Here is a 19,331-nt window from a genome sequence, read left to right on the forward strand (position 1 = left end):
CTTCAGTTTGAGCGATTTCTGTGTATGAATACATGTACGTACATGTGTATATGTTAGACATTTGCATGTATAAACATTTAGATATTGATAGGTTTTGGATTTGAAGAATTGCTTATTGTAGTCCTAAACTGCTGTGGGTTTTAAGGCACAGGCTGAGGAGCTTGACTGTGGGTGGGCAAGAAAGATTGTTTGGAAACTTTGAGAGTTCCCTGATGGATTGGAGATGCCAAGCAACAAAAGTGGTGCAGTTTGGGAGTTACAGCGCTGTAAGGATGGTCTTACGGGTTCCTAATTAAATACAATATTCAGTCAACTTGAAACCCAACTTTAAATTCAGATTTGTCATTAGCATGTCAGTGTTACGAAACTGAATGCTGACTAACAGCTTGGCGCTGTTGTTGTCAGGGGGATGTCAGGTATAGGATTGGGGTTTGTGGCAAAGGTTCATAAAACACTGAAACCTACTGAAACCTGCTGAGCTATCAGAAGAGACTGTGAGCATGTATTGTTTTCAGGGTCAGTGAAAAGATAATGGTCTCTGTCAATCAAAAGATGATGGGTTTTGGAGCTTTGTGTATCAGGGATGTGTTCCAGCACTGGGAGCTGGGATTTGCTTGCCCTCCCTAGTCCTAGTAATGCAGGGACAGATGAGGAATGAATCACACGTTGTGGGGTATAACTGGAGAGGACAGGTATCTCTTTTTTGATGATTAATATGTGAAACTCTAAGTGTCATCTTTAAGGCTCAGGGTAGAAGGGAGAATATGTTTTCAAGTTATTAGCCTGAGAAGATGAGAGCTTACAAACTGAGCATGGACAATGCCATATAAAACATGGAGCTTGCTCTTACTGCCTCGTCTGTGAGATTTCAACAGTGCTTATAGCCATTTGATGAAAATACAAACTTGGTGATTTTGTGCTTTTGCCAAATTACTATGGAAGCGTTGACAAAACAAGCAGGGAAGTCATTCATCACATTTTTCTGAAGTCACTCATGAGATTCTTTTCTTTTTAACTGCATGGCTTTTTACTTCATGTATTTTCCCTTATGGTGATGTGGGTTTGCTGTAATTAAGGTTTTTAAGACTGGTTTAAAGCTGATAATCAATGGAAAAATGGGTATCCAAACTGCATAATCTGCAAATTACGGCTTGCTTAGAGCTCTTCCGGAGATGCTCATTTTAGTTAGGGCTGCTAAGGGAAATAAAGACAATGTCTTAATACTTTAACTCTTCGGTTTTTAAGAGTTATGAAGATGTTTGTTGCAGAATTAGAAGAGCACTTCTCCTCCGCTTGCTGCGTGAAGAGTTTTCTAATAAGGCAGTTTTGCTTGACCTGGGGTGGTAACTCCTGGGAGAATTGAGGACAAGAAACAAAGTTTTGTCTTTTGGGCAGCGAAGGGACCATTTCTCTGGCCCTGGGATGTTCTGGAGCGTGAGTGTGAGATATGAAGGTCTGTGGGGCTCTGCTTGGACACCAGGAGTGAGAAACACCAGTGAAAGCACCTTGTTGTATGGGTCACACAGTGATGGACCTGGCTGGGCTGCACATAGTTGTGCTATGGATTTTTTGTTTGCTTTCCTGTAGGAGTGAGTATTAAGTTGCACTGTAAGGACTGGGGTGTTTTTTCTTCTCAGCAGGAGCCCCTGGTGCAAGTTTATAAGGGGATCTGGCAGGCTGCACTTTGGTGTTGTGGCGTGAAATGTGACTTGCAGGAAGCTGTGATAGAGATCTGACATGGCTCTGAAAAGTGTAGAAAGCATCATCCTTTTAGTAGTGTCAGTTGCTGTTTAAAAATCGGGTCCATTTGTTCAAACGCTGAGCTTGAAATCTTGCTAATTTGGATTTATATGTGTCAAGCTGTGAGGCTCATTCCTTGTTCTCTGCTTCCTTTCAAAATCCATGCAGAAATGAATAAAAGCCCCTGTGTGATAAAGTCTTTTAGAATCAATAAATTTCACTTTGAGCAGCAGCATGAAAATGGGGTCATCCCTCTGCTTGCTGGAAACATGGGATTTGTGTTACCTCCTGCCATCTGCATTGCTCACATTCCCTTTAAGATGAGAGCAGTTGGTGTAATCATAGAATCATGTCACAGAATGGTTTTGGTTGGAAGGGACAAAGCTCATCTGGTTTCAACCCGCTTCCACTAGGGTAGGTTGCTGAAAGCCCCATCCAGCCTGGAATCTGTATGGATGTCTGTACGGATGCCCTGGCATGCTTTGACAGAAGCAAAATAACTACAGAAACCTGGATGTGCTCCGCCTGCACTTCTGTCTGGCCTCAAATTTAGTGTAGGACCATTTGTTGGGCTTTGAAAGACCTTCCAATGAGTAAGTTTTGGCTGTAAGGAGGTAAATCCCAGCCCTGCCGGCAACTCCCCTCTCTATACGTCAGGCTGCAGACTGTGGTGCCACCCAGCATGGTCGAACAGGAGCGGCTTAACCAAAGATCCCCATTAGCTGCTCAGGGGAACAACATTTTGAGGTTTCCTTTTGAAGTACCCATTTGCAGCACCGCTGTAGTTAGTGTGTGGTGTACACTCATTTAACTTCCCTAATCTATTGCAGGTTAGGTTATCTTTGTGGTAAAACATCATCTTGAGTAACTTGACATGCTGGGAATGCAGGATTCGTGTTGGTACATGCTGGGCTGAGTACAGGATATAATGGGGTGCTGGGGCATGTACTGGGGTGGTAGGGGAAATCCACACAGCTAAAAAATAAGGACAGTCCAAAGGCTGAGCTTTTCAAAGGAGCTGCTGTGGGGTGGGGAGGGTGAGCGGGCCTGGCGTGGGGCTTGCCCTGCCCTGCACCGCAGGGGCATGGGCTGGTAGGAACAGTGTGAGCTGGCACCCGAGCAGCTGGATATGAGGGCAAAAATAAAAGGAACAAGTCCACTGCCAGCTTTTAAGGCCAGAAGGGCAGAGGGTTCAGAGGGTTGCTATGTGCACTGAGCAACAAGTATTGAGACCTGCCTTTCCCTGGATACTGCTGCAGCTGTGGCTCTCCTGGGACAGAAATAGCATGGCGAGAGTTGCTCCATCAGACTCCTTTTCCCCAAATCCCATCCTTTTTTTCCCCACCTTCGCTTCCCAGGATGCTTTCCACCACCTCCCCTGCTGTCTCCTTCCTCTTGTGGCTCCTATGGCTGAGGAAATACTAGTGCTGGTTCAGGTCTGGGAAAACCTGGCTCAAATCCCTGTGTTCTAAACTTAACATGAGGTTTTGAGTTGGTGCTGGAAGACTGCATGTCTGAGCGTGGTGATGTTGATGATGGCAGAGCAATGCAGTTGCAGCCAGTGCGGGGTGTGAAATGGGGGCAAGGATGAGGTGGGATGCGGCAGCGGGTTTCCACACAGGGGTTGTATTGAGAGCTGAGGATGTCTGCAGTTTCTGACCAGCTGAGCACTCTAGGCACCACTTTGGCTAAGCATCTCCTAGCCTTTTGCAGGAAGGGTGCCTTGGGCAGGCAGCAGCTTCTTGCACCAGAGGAAACCCTGAATCTCCTCGTGCTCTCAGTAGTACTGAGGAACTTGCAATTGCTCTGGAAGGAAAATGATTGCCAGTGATTGGTGAAAGCCACTGATGTGTGTGAGATGACTCAAAACGTCCTTTGTCCTGTGCTTTGACTGATAAACGTCAGTGTTGAAATAAACTCCCTTTGCAGTTTACAAAAGCTCTGCCCCCAGAAGCAATAGTGCAGATGGGGCAGCTGCTCCGGCATTCCCCGGATGGTTTCTGAGTGATTTCAGGCTCTTTTGGCTTTCGAAACTATTTGCATATTTTTTTCCTATCAGTACATTTTAAAATGGCTGCTTTTTCTCACAAGCATCACATCAAATAGCGGGAGAGAGCTGTCTGTGTCAAACTCAGACAGCGGCATTTTCCAAAGAGGACTTGATGCAGATTTCGGTTCCTGACAAGTCTGACAAACCCGAGAGAGCACAGCCTGGAAGTGGGTTTCATAACTCCTGCTCTCAAGCGTAGCAGCATTAATGTTTCCTGGCATTTAGAAACAGGCTTAAGAACAATTAATCAGAAGAACTTGCTCAACGTAGCCTCCAGTGATGGTGAGGGAGTATTTTCTTGGTGGTTTGTGTTGCCTAAAATTACAGGAGAGGTGGTGGGGGGTGTGCACATTTGTGTTTGAAAACTACCCTGGGCTTCGTACCTTATAATGAGCATCCCTCGCTCCCAACGGAAATGAAACAAAACTGTGAAGATTTGGCATCTTTTTGAAAACAGCTTTCAAGTTTGGTCTCCCAAAATAGACCACTGCGTCTGTGCCTTTGTAGAGTTACTTCATCTGATGTCTTCTCTGTGCTCTACTATATTAGATATGGGGCATTTAAAAGAAGGAACAAAAGAACCAGTTAATCTCCAGGGGTTTTTCAGCCCAAAGTAATTCAGGCCTGTAGTGAGGCTATTCCCATTAAATAAGTTCAGGGATCCAGTGGGTTCCCCTCAAGTAGGAGATTCCCCAGCAAAAGGAGCCCAGCAAAAAGAAGTGTGACCAGCAGGTTGAGGGAGGTGATCCTGCCCCTTTGCTCTTGTGAGATCTCGCCTGGAGTACTGTGTGCAGTTCTGGTGCTCTCAACCCAAGAGGGGCATGGACCTGCTCAGGCTAGTCCAGAGGAGGCCACAAAGATGCTCCGAGGGCTGGAGCATCTCTCCTATGGAGACAGGCTGAGAGAGTTGGCCTGGAGAAGAGAGTTGGCCTGGAGAAGAGAAGGCTCTGGGGAGACCTTGTAACAGTCTTCCAGTATCTAAAGGAGGTCTACAAGAAGTCTAGAGAGGGACTTTTTACAAGGGCGTGTAGAGGTAGGACAAGGGGGAATGGATTTACACTGATGAGGGGAGATTTAGATTAGATACAAGGAAGAAATTCTTCACTGTGAGGGTGCTGAGGCCCTGGCACAGGCTGCCCAGAGAAGCTGTGGCTGCCCCATCCCTGGCAGTGTTCAAGGCCAGGTTGGATGGGGCTTGGAGCAACCTGGTCCTAGTGGGTGGTGTCCCTGCACATGGCAGGGGATTGGAACTGGAGCAGCTTTAAGGTCCTTTCCAACCCAAACCAGTCTATGATTCTCTATTGTACTTGAGTCTCAGAAACACCCTGGTATCTTCCGCTAAGGTAAAATTTAATACTGTAACAGCAAAAAAGTGTAGCAGTACAAAAATCTGATCATCATATTCCAAAGACAGTAGTGTTATTGCCTTCAGATGAATGTATTTAAATTGGGATTTTTTGTTGTTGTTGTTGTTGTCTTTGGGTAGCTCCATCAGTCACAGCTCAGCTCTCCCCAGCAGCAGTGAATGTAGTTAGAATCATAGAATAGTTAGGGTTGGAAAGGACCTTAAGATCATCAAGTTCCAACCCCCCTGCCATGGGTGGGGACACCTCCCACTAAAACATGTCACCCAAGGCTCTGTCCAACCTGGCCTTGAACACCATCAGTGATGGAGCGTTCACAGCTTCCTTGGGCAACCCATTCCAGTGCCTCACCCCTCTTACAGTAAAGAACTTCTTCCTTATATCCAGTCTAAACTTCCCCTGTTTAAGTTTTAACCCGTTAATCCCTTGTCTATTGCTACAGTCCCTGACTAATCATTTGACTGATCAGAAACTCCAGTGCTCTCTTACAGGCATAGGGTAAATTCCAAGCCATTGTAATAGGAGGCAGGAGAAAAGTCAAGCAAAGCGTTTTTTCTTTAGCCCTCTTGTTGTGTTGTCGGTTGGCATCAGTAGCAGCTCAACCTTCCAGTTGACTCTTCTCTAGAATCAGCAATACAGTGTCCTGCTCCGAGCTTCAGGCTTCTTGCCCCATAACTTTAAAGTCTTAAAGTATTAGACACTTTGCTGGCCATCATTCAAGAAAGATTTGAATGCAGTAAGTTTCCTGCAAACCAACCTTGCACAACTGACTGGCTGGAGGTGAGCTCGGAGCATCTTGTGTCCTTGGATAAAGCCAGATGTCCTTCAGCAGTCACATCTTCTGATGCCGGTTACAGGAAGGGCTGTGTGGTGTTTATGGCCTTGGGGAAGTCTTCCTTTGGCCTGAGCAAACTGGTGTGCCCACTCTTTGTTTCTTAATGCAGGGGAAAATCCTGGTTTCCATGCGTTTTTCTTTTGGTTAGCTGTGTCAGAAAATAGCCTGCGAGCGGTAGAGCTGCCATGCGGGAACCACGAGGTTCTGCTTCCTCTTGCACGGGAAGTGACATGGTGAATGTAAATCAGTGGTTCGATATCCTCAGGATGTTTACCCTGGTTCGTTCAGTGTGTTCCTCTTAATTACTATCTTGCCATTAATTAGTGCTGATTCCTGGTAGGATTTCAGGTCAATTCCAGGATGTACATGAATGTTATTTAAATGCAACACAAGGTAATGATGCTAGCCCCTGTTTTTTGTGAAGTGCTCCGTGCCTTAGCTGTCCCACCTCACCTGCAATATCCTCTGCTTTTATTTCTGTGTTAACTCCATTTCCCAGGAGCACACATGGACCCCTTGGTTTAGCTGGTGGCTCCCCCAGAGCACCCACCTAGTCCAAGAATTGTACTTGGGGTTTGCCTTAGATGTACAAAATCGATATATTACTGAGTAAGTACAAGTTGGCAGTGACTTTCCTGATAACTTTGACCCTCATGATAGGCAATATTGCCCTCTACTGGTTAATTACAGCTTAAAGGATCCATATTTTCCCCTTACATACAGCAGCACTTTGCTATGACAAATTATCTTTTGGCCCCTCTTGGTTGGAGCAGACAGCAGGATTTGGTCCTGATGGAACTTTGTAGGATGCTACAGCTCATGTTTGATTTCTTTTTCCCCAGAAGCTGCTTTTCATTTAGGAGGAGCTGATGCACCAGAACCCCAGACTTTAATTACTGTTTTTAAACGTCACCAGTAGATCCCTCATTTTCAGAATTAATCCGTAGAAATGTGACTTCCCCAGACCGGTTTTGCAAGTGAAATAGCTGCAAGGTTTGTAATTATTACTCGCATTAGTAGAATAAGAGCTTTTGGTTAGCCCTGTAATCTGGATGCTGGTTCCAGCAGCCCCCAGTAATTGCCCCCTTCCCTGCCCCAGCTGGGGCAGCTGCAGGTTGAGCTGGATCCAGGCACTGAGCTGGGTTAAAAATAAGCTCACAGAAAGGGTGTTATTTTTAACTCGGGTCGGTCCCGTCCCGTGCCTGGGTTCACGGTGCGGCTGCCCAGGCACTCACGTGGGAGTGCTGGCTTGGAGGCACAGGAGAAGGAGCTGTGAGGGGAACCGAGGGCTGTTTAAAGCTGGAGCACCCCTGGAAGCTGCTTCTCAAGTGGGTATTCCAGCTCTGAACTCAGCTATGGACCCCCCTGCACACAAGCTGTCTTCCTAAAAGCCATTTCCAGGACAAACATCACTGCTGACAAAGCTCCAGCAATGTTTAAGCACTTGGCGGTGGTGATGCCCTGTGTGGCTGACCTTTCCTAGAGTAAATTCTTTTCAAGTCTTCTATTTGCAATGGGTACAGCTAGTTTTATTCAGTCTGGCTCAATACTTAAAGGGGGCTTATAAGAAAGAGACAGACAGACAGCTACAGGGCCTGTAGCTATAGAGCACAGACTAATGTCTTTGAACTGAAGGAAACCAGATTCAGACTAGATACAAGGAAGAATCTTTTTATGATGAGGGTGATGAGACACTGGCACAGGTTGCCCAGAGAAGCTGTGGCTGCCCCATCCCTGGCAGTGTTCAAGGTCAGGTGGAATGGAGCTCTGAGCAACCTGGTCTAGTGGGAGGTGTCCCTGCTAGCTCTAGGGGTGGTTGGACTTGATGACTTACAAAGGCCCCTTCCAACCCAAACCATTCTGTGATTCAGCAGCGAAATGTGCTGCCTGTGTAGTGGTGGGGAGCAGCTCTGCATTTTCCCAGGCTTCACTGTAGGTGAAGCACAGATGGGGGCTGGCATGGGCAGCCCAGAAATAGGGAACGCAAATTATTCGTCTGGAGGAAAACTGGGTAACTTTGCAGTCGATTCAAAGTAAGTGAAGTACTTGACTTCTGTTGCCACTGCACTGTGTTTAGTGGCACACCGGTGCAGCCCCTCCGGTTTGCAATGCTTTCACCCCGAAAGGCAGAGTAATACTGATGGCAGCTTAAGGGGAAATTTTCTTGCAGTGTAACAGGTCCGCTCAGCTTAGCAAAAATTCTGATTGCAAATCCGTGATGACAGAAAGGTAGGGAGCCTAGAAGGAAAAGGCTGAAGATAAACTTCCAAAGGGATGCTATTTCCCTGAGTCCAGTAGTTAGTGTGTCTGATTGAGGTGCCTCTGCGATGCACACACACGAGCACATGCACAGAGGTTTGAAGATGTCCACGGCACGTTTCTCGTTCCTGCATCTGCTTGCCAATATGAATTTTAAACACATCAAGCAGGACTTTGCACATAAGACAGCCATGCAGTTTGTGTTTCCATGGAAGGGGAGGGATCTCCTATTTCTGGTGCACTGTAATTTGTTGGGAAGTGAACTCTCTTGATTGGCGTCTGTATGTGCAACTGGTGTACACTGGTTTCCCATGCTGATTTTTAATTTCTGGCTTGTTATAGGCTTTGTTTTCACAGACCTGGTGTTACCAGACTGATACATGCTGCAGTTCTGTCTGCATAGCGTGTAAAATCCTGTGGCCTCTTATGGGGAAATGGTGGCAATTCTGTACGGGTTGTTTTCTGAGCTTTCCCTTGTTCACCACCTCTTGTAGCTGAAGAGCTGTGCTCCATGCAAGGAGAAGAAAGCTGTCCTGCCAGCCTCCTCCTTCTGCAAGGGGAACTGCACACCCAGAGTTTTACATTGGTACGATGCAGGCAGGCGGTGTCTAAACACTCACATCCTTGGTGTTGCCATCACTTGCATTCTTGTGTTGTTTGCCTGTGCCTTTGGAAGTGCAGGAGGCTCCAGTGTAAAAAAAGTGTGAGTGCTGGGGGAGGATTGGACATTTAATCACCCAGGAAGAAGGGTTCTCTGCATGATGTCCATGCACATCAGGTGGTCAAACACACAGCGGGGCAATGTGAGGCATGTCTTGGAGTCCTCCCATGAGGCCTTGGGTGCTGCGTTGCACTGTGAAATGTCTTTTTTAAACATGCCTTGCCTCCTTTTCCTCCTGCCCTCCGAAGCATCTCCCCACGTACGATTACAAGGTAAAGACAATGCAGCCTGGTTTGTTTGAAAGTGGTGGTGGTTTGGTGCACACAACAAAGTGCGTATTACTGCTCTTGTTCCTTACTGCATACGTGGTGCCTTTTCCATCTTCAAAGCATTTTCCAGCCGTGAATTAAGAGCACACGCATTAGCTGAGAGCACACACCCCTCCCTAAGCAGCTGATGCAGGGCACATCCCAGGAAAAACTTCCAGAATGTGACACACCACTTTTGATGCAAATAGAATGACGCTGTATTTCATCAGCTCTATTAAAAGTACTGAAGTAATTGAATTAATGAAACTTTAAGAAGCCTTTAACAGACAAATGTGGTACACACCTTTCTTCTCACTTTGGTGTTTTGTTTTTTGTTTTTACCCCTTATTTTCCATGTTGAATGTCTTTGGTTGGCTTTTTTATGTGTTGTCTTACTGTTTGCTGTTCAATGTGTGGTTGTGCTGGGTTTTTTTTGTGTTATGGTAGTTGATTTCGCTACTTCACAGAGTTGGTACTGTTAGAGTCTCTGCAGCATGAGTATGACAGGAGTAACTCATCTTTCATGGTTTTGCAGACATTAGGTTTTTATTTCCATTGTGTTCATTTGCTGTTATGAGTGCCGGCCTTGTTCTCTGGACTGGGCTTACATCTTGCATCTTCAATGCAATTCCCATCTTCATGTGGTCCTTCACACTTCTCTACTATCCTTCCAGCTGTGGATATCCAACATCTAGCCCCTCTGAACCCACATTGGCTTTGTTCTTTTCCCACTATCCCTGTAGCCAGCATGGGTATTTCTCCCTCCTTTCCCTATAAATTTTCCTTGAGGAGGGCCAACCCTTCCTAGGCAGACAGCCCAGGTGAGGTGGGATGAGATGACATGCTCTACACAGGACAAAAATATTATCCAAGGCCATGTGCTCAGCTCAATCACCCTGCCCCTGGGGAAAAAAGGAGACAGTGGCCCCTGAGTTGTCATATCTAGCTGACTTCTGGGTGGCTTCAGTGTGGTGAAAGGCCACTGATAGAGCTCCAGACACTCCTCCATTGGCATATAGACAGGACTGTCTGTGAGCGACCACAGCCAAGGCAGTAGTTTTGTGACACCCAGTTTCCAGGCCAATTTTGATTTTTTTCAGGCTAAACATAAGCATTTTGGGTGCTGCTCACTTTTCTTGCACTCTTTGCTTTTTCAGGTGAGGCAGATGAAGAAGCCTTTGCTGAGGAGTGCAGACGGAGAGGACAACAAGCCCTGCCTTTCCAGCCAACCAACCCTCGCCTGCTGAAGTCTCACAAGCCTGCCAGTTCCCCCAGATATGCCTATCATTATAATAGCGATGAGGTGGAAGAACAAGATAGAAGCCGAGTTACGAGCAGCTTGGAGACCCCTTTTTATTTATCAGGTGTGCACAAGCATGTTGATGAGAAATGCACAGATAAGGACCCATCAGCTAGTCAAAAGCCAAAGCCAAAAAGTCAAGCAAGGGGTTGTTGCTGTGTGTTGACCTAATGTTAGCTTCCCGGTAGATAATAAACAGCAGCCTGTGTGCCTTCATTCTGCATTTAGCTCTGCTCTTGAATTTAGTCTTGAATTTAGATTCACAAACACCCTGGGATATTCAGGGATCTGAGGCTGAAGTGCCTATGCTCTTTGTTCTTGAAAGTGAAGGCCTTTTAGAGACTAACTGATCACAGTACTTTACACATTCATTTACTTAAATTGTGCTTGGCTTCTTTGTTGAAGGCAAAGTTCAACAACTTGATATTACTTCTGGAAGCTGCAATTTTAGGCACCTAAATCCCAGTAGAGAAGGCTGAGACCGTTCAGGTGAATGCGGAAGCACTGCGAGTGTCCCAGTTATTTTTGGAAGTAATTAGTCCTTTGATATATTCCCTGTCTGTAATGTTTTAGCAATACAGTCCAGAGGCAGTCTTGGACAGCAGAGTCCTCATAACTACTTAATTTGAACCTGTGGTCAAAGATCATCCAGGATTGCCAGGGCAGGTTTTTCTGAAACGTGAAGATGCCCTTCTACTTGGATGCCCAAATCAAGGGCCATTCTCAGTAGTGATGATGAATTAGGTGAAGTGCTGGGAAGTGCGAGCATATGAGGCTCCTCAGGGTAAACACAGTGCATGGGAAAACATTCAGGGTACCCCAAAATGTGTACTGACACACTCCCAGTGCTGTACCAACTTCTGTTGTGTTTGAGCCTTTAAATGTAATGCTGTCTTCTGTATGGAAGACCTAAAGATATCATATGGGATGACAGCTTATAAAAACAGAGGCATTTAGATCAATGTCTTCCTGATCAGTTGGTGGAAGTTTTTGTCTCTTTATAGGTATCTCAGTTGAGCCTTTTACTTAAAAAAAGAAAAAGTTTTAAGATTCCTCTGCAGAACCCTGAATGTAACCTCTGGGCTGATATCCTGAAATCTCCCATGCAAGGGTTGCAGGTTTTGTCTCCTGTATCTACAGCCAGCAAAACAAACCCTTGGCTCTGCATTTGGAGGCTTGAGGTTCTCTACAATCATAACAATACATCACTATGCTTCCAAAGAGCACCTGGGTTTGACATGCACCTTGCAAATTTTGGAGCAATTTTCCCGATTCCGATTGCTGAGGACTTTTTGCTGTGAATCTATTTATGCTCTGAGACGCACAAGTTTGCAATTAAAATGAATTTCTAGAAGTATTTGTGCAATCGCAAAACACTCTCTTCTGCCAGTAGATTGTGAATTGCTATAAAAGATTCAGGATGAAAACTTGATTGCAATAAGAATAAGATTTTACTGTTCCTTTAAATATTTTGCCTACTGTTCCTCTGATGGACAGGGCTGCTGAAGGACTGGTCGAGTCAGTCATAAAACCCTACGTGAGTGTCTTAATCCCTCCCTGGGAGGTTTGTGCACGAGCTCTGGCCAGTAATGCCGTTCTCCTTCATGGGTGTTCACTTCTGCTGGCTGCCTTGCCCAGGAAGCAGGCTTCACCAGCGCAGCACTGTAATTACGTAGACCACTTACGTGCTCCCGCTTCGCTTCTCATTGATCACTGCAACAGCTGCTGTGCTCACACAGGCCAGCGCTGGGAAAGAATAGCATCTTTTTCTGCCTTGGTCCGAAGCCCACTCAGTTCAGTGGAAAACGGTTAAGTTCAATGGCCTCAAAACGGGCACTGTTCCACCTCAAATCTGTTTTGTTACCAGTGGTGTGTGGCCTTTGGCAGCAAGATTGTGAGGCAGTTTTAGACGTTGTCCCAGCTAGGGCACTTCAAGCAAGTCCTCAGATGTTAATGATTCAACTGCAGTGAAATGGTTTTCTTTTTGCAGCTCTAAGAGTGGGAATTTTTCAGTTTTAATTTGCAAGTCTGTAGCAAATTTAAATGAAGGAAAAGGGGATAGGTTTCATCTTGAATATGTGGTGGAATGCCTCTAGAAGTGGCCAACTCTCTAGTGCCCAAGGAGAAAGGGTGGCCAACTTGTTTAGACTGGCAACCAATATCCAGAGGGTGAGATGAATCCTCTCCTTTGTCAGGATTTCCAGGCATTACAGCTGATATTTAATAGAAAAATTAGGGTTTAATTTGATTCTTCATCTAACACTGACTTTGTGTTTTAGTGGAAATTGCTCTGAGTTTCATACTGTTCCTGGTTTTGTAAGGGACTTTTAGAATAAAGCTGTTTATGCTCTGAAGCCATTGCATATCTCAAAACAGCTCTCTAGCTCCAAACAAGTAATTTTTTTTAACAAGAATTCAGATACTGCAAATAACCTGACAGTATGATGCATGACTGGTGGTACCCAAGCTGTTTCGAAGTGGTATTAGTGCCAACAGAGACCTGGGGATTGCAGCCCATTAATAGTAGAAGTAGTGGTAACTATCCCTAAAAAAATACTTCTCTGGGTTTGAGAGGGTTGACCTTTATCTAACAAGAATGGTTGAAATGTTTAATTGTTAAAATACTGAGAAATACATGATATGAAGATTGTTATTTGGAAGATAATATTGCAAGGTTTTCTTCTCCTTTTGAATGAAATAGCTTGCATTAACCTAAGACTTACACCATTAATAATTCATTTTTGCTGCATTTTTATTCACTGGCATCTCTGAAGCAGAAACCACTTTAAAAGAACAAGCTTAACTAATCTTGATCCTTTCCTGGCATGGATTCCTCTGCTGGAAAGTTGAGTCATTTGTACTTAGTTTATTTCATCTTTAATGCAGTCTCCATTCTTTTTACTGGCATTCGCTTTCCTGAATTACACTTTACTAACTAGTAAAATCTATGTGCTTGGTTATCCAAACTAATTACTTTATAATTCCCTCACATACTTGTATTCAGGCATGTAATGGAAAAGAAAGGAAAGCAAAGCCACTGTTTTCTGTGTAAATCTAATGTGTGAGGAATGCTGGAGGTGCGGATGGGAGGGAGTTCACTCTGCCTTTGTTCCACGTCCCCTGGCTGTAGCTGTGTGCAATGGGACAGGATAATAGCCGTACTCCTCTGTGGCAGAGGGTTGGAAGACTGGCTGGTTTTGGAGGCTGCCTGGTTATTCCTTGGCTTAGCCAGAGCTGCCTTCATGCATGGTTTTTGGCTGCTAGTACAAGAGCATCCCATTACCCATTTGCTTCCTGTAGAAGGTATCTGGGTTGCCTACGAAGGCAAGCTTTTGCTTGCCATGTGGGAGTAAAACCTTGGACTCTATTCAGTAATAGTATTACCTTAATAGCAAGTAAATAGGTTGCATCTGGCTTGGTATGTTTTGTAGCAATTCCAGGAAAAATTGGTATCGAAAATAGTAGGGTGAGCAAGCATGAAGGCAGGCCCCAGTAAGTTGGCTGAAGTTTTTCAGTCCCCTAAGACATCGAAGTTGGAATTACATCACTGGGTTGGCCAGTGAAACTGGAGAACTCACTCCTTGGATTTAACAGTGGGGATAATTAAACAGTGGAGCAGCATACCTAGTCGGGGTGGGATGTTTTGTCACCTCAGGCCTGTATATAAAGGCAGGTTCTCTCTCTGATGCTCTGTGGCATGGGCCAGGAGCTATGTATGTGGGGAGAGAATTAGTAGGTCAGATTGTGGTCTGTGTTGGGCAGTGGCTTGGACTAAAAGGAGGGAATGTGAAAGTGTAAAGCTGTAATTGTAAATTGAGTCACACACATAAAATGATACTAGAGCTGTGATTTGGGGTGAATTTTTATAATGGCATATGAAAGTATGGCTCATCTAAAATTATGGCTCATCTGAAATAACAGATGGTGGCTGCAACCCGGAAGTAAGCCAGCTACCTTTGAAAGAACAACTTACTGTTTTAACTCGAGAGATCTTTCTAAGCAAAAAATTGGAAAACACTGCAGAACCCAACTTGTACATGAGCTATGGCTGCTTTCATGGTTTAAAGATGGGCAGAAGACTGACCACAATCTGAGCAAATGGTAGAGCTCAAAAGCCATTTTCTCATGGACTTGAGCAGAAAGCGTGAATCCCTCCCGCCTCAACCTCAGTGCTTCAGAGCCTGAAAGTGGAAAGAAACTCCTCTGAAGTCCTCACCTTTGCAGGAGATTTATAAAAATCAGGCCAAGGCCTATCTTACTGATGGATGTAGGTCAAGAAGCAGCAGTGCTGCCTGTTAATCACTGGTCATGACTGAACACCTTGTTTCCTTCTGCTGACTCCTGTGCTCTTCTGTGCCGGCAGAAGGAAGGTGGAGCAGGCCCATGGCTGCTGCTCTCCGCATCCTGGTAGGGCAGGCAGATGTCAGGCAGAGCAGGAAGAAGTAGGATACCACAGATGGGCTGGGTAGGACGCTTGACCCTTTGGATCAATCGCTTGATGTGCACACCTCCCTTTGTAGTTGCCGCCCAAGAATGTGACAAGTTTCATAGTCGGTGACTGAACAAACCCGTGACTTTGGGAGGTGCAGATGGCAGAGAAGTAGGAATGTCAATCTGGGACACAGCAGAGAGGCTTCCCAGTTTGGTTTTGATCCTTGAGGAGGGGTTGAAGATGTTGCTACTAAGCATTATTGGAAGTTGGATTCATCCTTCAGCATCTTTATGAAAACAGGAATGGCTCCTTTAGGCTCTTCCAGAAGTAGAAGAGAAGGGGATGAAATGGAAAGAGCAGGTCAGCCAGTGCTGTTTGTTGTAGACAAGAATTGTCCTGGTTGTAAATCAGGTGTAATTCCAAATGGTGTGGATCCTTGCTTCATCCATCTCTGCTTGTGGCAGCTGACTAAAGCAAGAACATACCAAGTTAGGGTGGTGTATCTGCATTTGAGTGAATCTGTTTTCCTAATGTCAAAGCCTGGGGAAGCTCCCAGCAACCCATTCTTTCTCCACCCTGTAATGCATTTCTAGAGTAAAGATTGCTCACAATTGCTTTTAAGGGTGGGAATTTGAAGAGCTCTTATCCAAGGCCAGAACTGTTGTTTCTATGACCACTTTGTGATGCTGGCAACTCGCCAGGACACAGAATCACTTCAGATTAATCAAATAGCAGATTTTGTTCTCTCGTGACTTTGGGGCTAATCTTGTAACCAAGGCAGCTAAATGTGCTTTTAATGAGTGCTGGTTGAAGTGTTCAAATGAAAGAAGTACCAAAGGGTTACATCTTTAGTGTGCAGTTTATTTTTGTTAGGAGCTGCTTCACTTGCTTGGATCAGGTTTGTAGCTGTTATCACCCAGTGTTGCATCAATGGAGCTGAAAGCCTGGCAAAGTTTGACCTATCCTTTCTTCTTAGGTGGGGGTAGAAAAGGAAATGGTCGAGAATGAAATTATTTATCACAGCAGGCTCAGAACTGAAAAGACCTGGCAGTTTTCTCTTGAGGAATACTCTGTATTTGTGTGTTATCTCCTGCTTTGGCCAATCTGTTTCTGTGTGTCAGTGATAACACTTGAAAGATTTCCACTTTTCACCCTTATCATTCTGGTGGCTGGTAGGAGACTGTGTTGTCAAATGCCTGAATATCTTCATACCACATTATTTTAAGATTTGGGTTGTTTCATTTGTAAGACAATGAATTATGTGGCATTCATTTCGAGTCATAATTTACATTGACTCACAGTATTTTTAAGGAAAAGTTGCTAGAATTGCTTTCAGAGTCTCAAACATTTGAAGAAAATGGACTGTGGGGGGGAAAAAATGAAGTATTGTGATATAAATAGCAGTATCAGATGTAATTGTGCCTGGATGTTGGAGCTTTTTAGAAATACTGACAGTGTTTTGAGAATGAAAAATGAGAAAATTATGAAGCTAATAACCTGTTAGGGTTTAATGATACTTCCCCAAATGTTAATGTTTCACAGTTATTACATGAACTAGTTCTGATCAGCTGATATGATGCTGTTTTTCCCTCCAGTAAAGGGAAAAATGCTTTGAATAACATCTCTCAATGACTGATTTGCAGGAATCGGCATGCCTCTTCCGCCTCCATTGGGCTTTGTGGGAAAGCGAAGAGATGCTTGAGCCCTTCTGGGATCTGTGCCTTACAGCAGTAAATTAAATGCCAAGGGATCCTATTTTTGACACTGTGTGAGTGGCCGAGGGGCTCACATTGAAGTAAACTTCATGGATGGAGTTTTCAATTAGGAGATGTTCACACAGTGTCCCTGGGGCAGGATTGTAGCTCAGGAGGGTAGCAGGGTGCAGAGATAATAGTCATCGGCAATTCTGCAAAGCACTGCCAGTTTTTCTCTTCCTTAAACAATACAGCTGGTTTCCACTCTAACTTTGCTCAGGCTAATCACTCATGGCAGAATTTCTAAGTAAATATCCTGCTTCTTGATCGGGTGATTGCAAAAGATGAAGTCATGCTGTTGATCCAGCTTAGGAGCTAGAACGATAACCTAGGAACAGTTTTTCTGTGCTACGAAGGGGAGTGAGTTTCCTCTAACACACAAGCTTTTTGTAATGTCTCGAGCGATTTTAGCCTGAAGACTGTCTCATGCTTCTCCCCAAGTCTTAAACCAAAGACCTGGGGTTCTGCTGTGGGCACAACATTTAACTGCACTTGGGAGGAGCTCTGATTAGGAGCAAACTTCAGCCACAGTGTGGCTTCATACTCCCCTGACCTCCCACCACTTCCTTTTCCCATCTTAATTTTACTGTTGGTGCTAAACTGATGGAGAACCAGGTCTCTTTAGGCAATGGTGACATGGCTCCCTCAGGCTCATCTCTGCCTGCCTGCAGACAGACTGGAGGGGGAAAAGAAGAGATTTCCAGACAGGCGGAGCTGGGCCCTGCCTGGGCCATTCTTGTGACTCCCAGCCTTGCCTCTCAGCTGGCTTGCAGGGGCTCCTCTGCTCCGTGCTGTCCTGTTCACTGGACCGTGCCATCTCCCAGTGCAGAGCACTGCTGAGCTGAAGGCTCCCTCCAGCTGTCTCAAGGCACCACAGAATGATTGCCTGAGGGAAGTGTTTGCTAGCTTTGAGGTTAGAGTGCACTTGGGCAGATGCGGTGTTGGCTCTGCACAGTTCACTGTCCATGCAAGTCTGCAAGTTGCATTTTACTGCAAGCTTGGAGGAAGTGGAGAGCAAGAGCTGCTTTTGCGCATCTTTATAGTTGGGGAGCACTGGGATGATGACCACGTGGTGGGAGGCTTGTGCCTGCTGGACCTGTAGCAAATAATTGCTCAATGCTTCCATGCACCATTGGATCTGCAGTAGAATATAACCTATGGTGCATAGTTAAGCATGAGCAGGCTGATCACGTGTATATAAAATGCATATTGGTAAACACTGAGCATCTTATTTACTCGGGATTCTTGGCATTCCCTAGTCTTAAAATGAAAATGCAAATACCATGGTAACTGACGACTGTGAGCAGGGATCGCCAGTACTTAAATAGTTCCTGCTCTATAAGCATTATTTATTACTTCTGTTCTGAAAATTATTCTGGGTTTGCATGTGCTCTAATTTTGAAGCTTTTCCTGAATGGCTTTGAAGTCTTTTGAAAGTTCTCCAGATCTTTTCAAACTTCAAAGGTTGACAGTATTTTCTTTCTGTCCTATGGAAGGGATATAATAGAACTAGGGATATAATAGAACTGGGGATATAGTAGAAATCATCATTTAAAAAAACAAAACATGTTAGAAAGTCAGACCTTTTCTTAAAAATTCACTAAACCATTCAGAGAACATGTGCTTTTGCTAGAGGGAAAAGTCCATGAATGCTGTGAATAGTGTTTTACAAGCCATGTTTCCTTCAGGGTACAAAGAAGGCAGCAAGAGGAGGAAGCAGAAGCAGAGAGAGGACCAGAAGAAGAAGAAGTCAACCAAGGGGAGTTACTAAAATGGACTTCTCTGCTATGCCAATACCTTAATAATAATGACAACTTAATGTTACATTTGAGCACACCTCTTTTGTGTATATTTTTTGATTGTTCACACTGCTAGCAAGAAAGTGACTCATGTTTAAAACTGTACTAAAATTGCACTATGTTATTCTTGTTAGTTTCACGGAGCGGCGTTCTTGCCAGTGGGGTTAGGGATTTTAAATGAGGCTTATCTTGGTTAGAAGTGTGATATGTTTGAAAATTGGAAGCGTTACAGAATTTCTTACCTCTTCCTTCCCTGGGACTAAAATGACTCTAGTCTAGTGTTTGTCTTGTTAGGATATAAAGGGTTGTGTAAATGCCTGTTTGTTTGGTTACTCTGCATCAACATCAGGCCTATTGAAAGAAGAGTCCTATTCACTCATGTCATTGGGAATGGGATGGAGACATGAGCTCTTATAGGGTGATTTATGCAAGTTTAGTAAGTTACTTTTACAGTGATTATTTCCGCCCCCCCCCCCCCCCCCCCCAAGCTGGGCAGCAAAGGTTTTTTCCCTATGAAAATGTTCATTTTAAATTGTACCATGAGGTTCTATTCTGATTTTAAGAAAGTTAGTGTAACGAAGGTCTCCTGTAACCACTCCTACTGATTTCCTTAAGCATAGTTGACTCCCAATGAATCATTTAGTGAAATCATTCCTTAGTTCAAAAGTTTATTTTCAGAACCTTAGAGACAAATGACCTAAGTGCTACTTTAAAACTCTTTGTTTCTGCTGAGTAGGTTTTAGATAGCAAACATTTTCAGCATCTGTGTAAGATTTTATCATGTTGTTTCTGCAAGGAACTCATGCCTTTATGTATGAAAGCATTTTGC

General features: G+C 44.6%; 1 protein-coding gene across 2 annotated transcripts in view; it reads left to right on the forward strand.

The window, feature by feature from the left end:
• DNAJB6 (DnaJ heat shock protein family (Hsp40) member B6) overlaps positions 1-18,535 on the forward strand; it is a 56,362-nt gene extending 37,827 nt beyond the window's left edge. Inside the window, exons 8-9 of one of the 2 annotated variants that reach the window (XM_062621494.1) lie at positions 10,375-10,581; positions 18,392-18,535. In XM_062621494.1, coding sequence (XP_062477478.1) covers positions 10,375-10,581; positions 18,392-18,474 — 290 coding nt within the window. In that variant the 3' untranslated portion in view covers positions 18,475-18,535. Of the gene's footprint in view, positions 1-10,374; positions 10,741-18,391 lie in introns of those variants that run through there. The other variant, XM_062621493.1, reaches the window with a different exon arrangement.
• Positions 18,536-19,331: the final 796 nt, after the last annotated feature.

Source organism: Pezoporus occidentalis, unplaced genomic scaffold (assembly GCF_034315485.1).
Source record: "Pezoporus occidentalis ecotype Australia unplaced genomic scaffold, CSIRO_AGI_Poc_V1 ctg23, whole genome shotgun sequence".
NCBI classification, from domain to species: domain Eukaryota; kingdom Metazoa; phylum Chordata; class Aves; order Psittaciformes; family Psittacidae; genus Pezoporus; species Pezoporus occidentalis.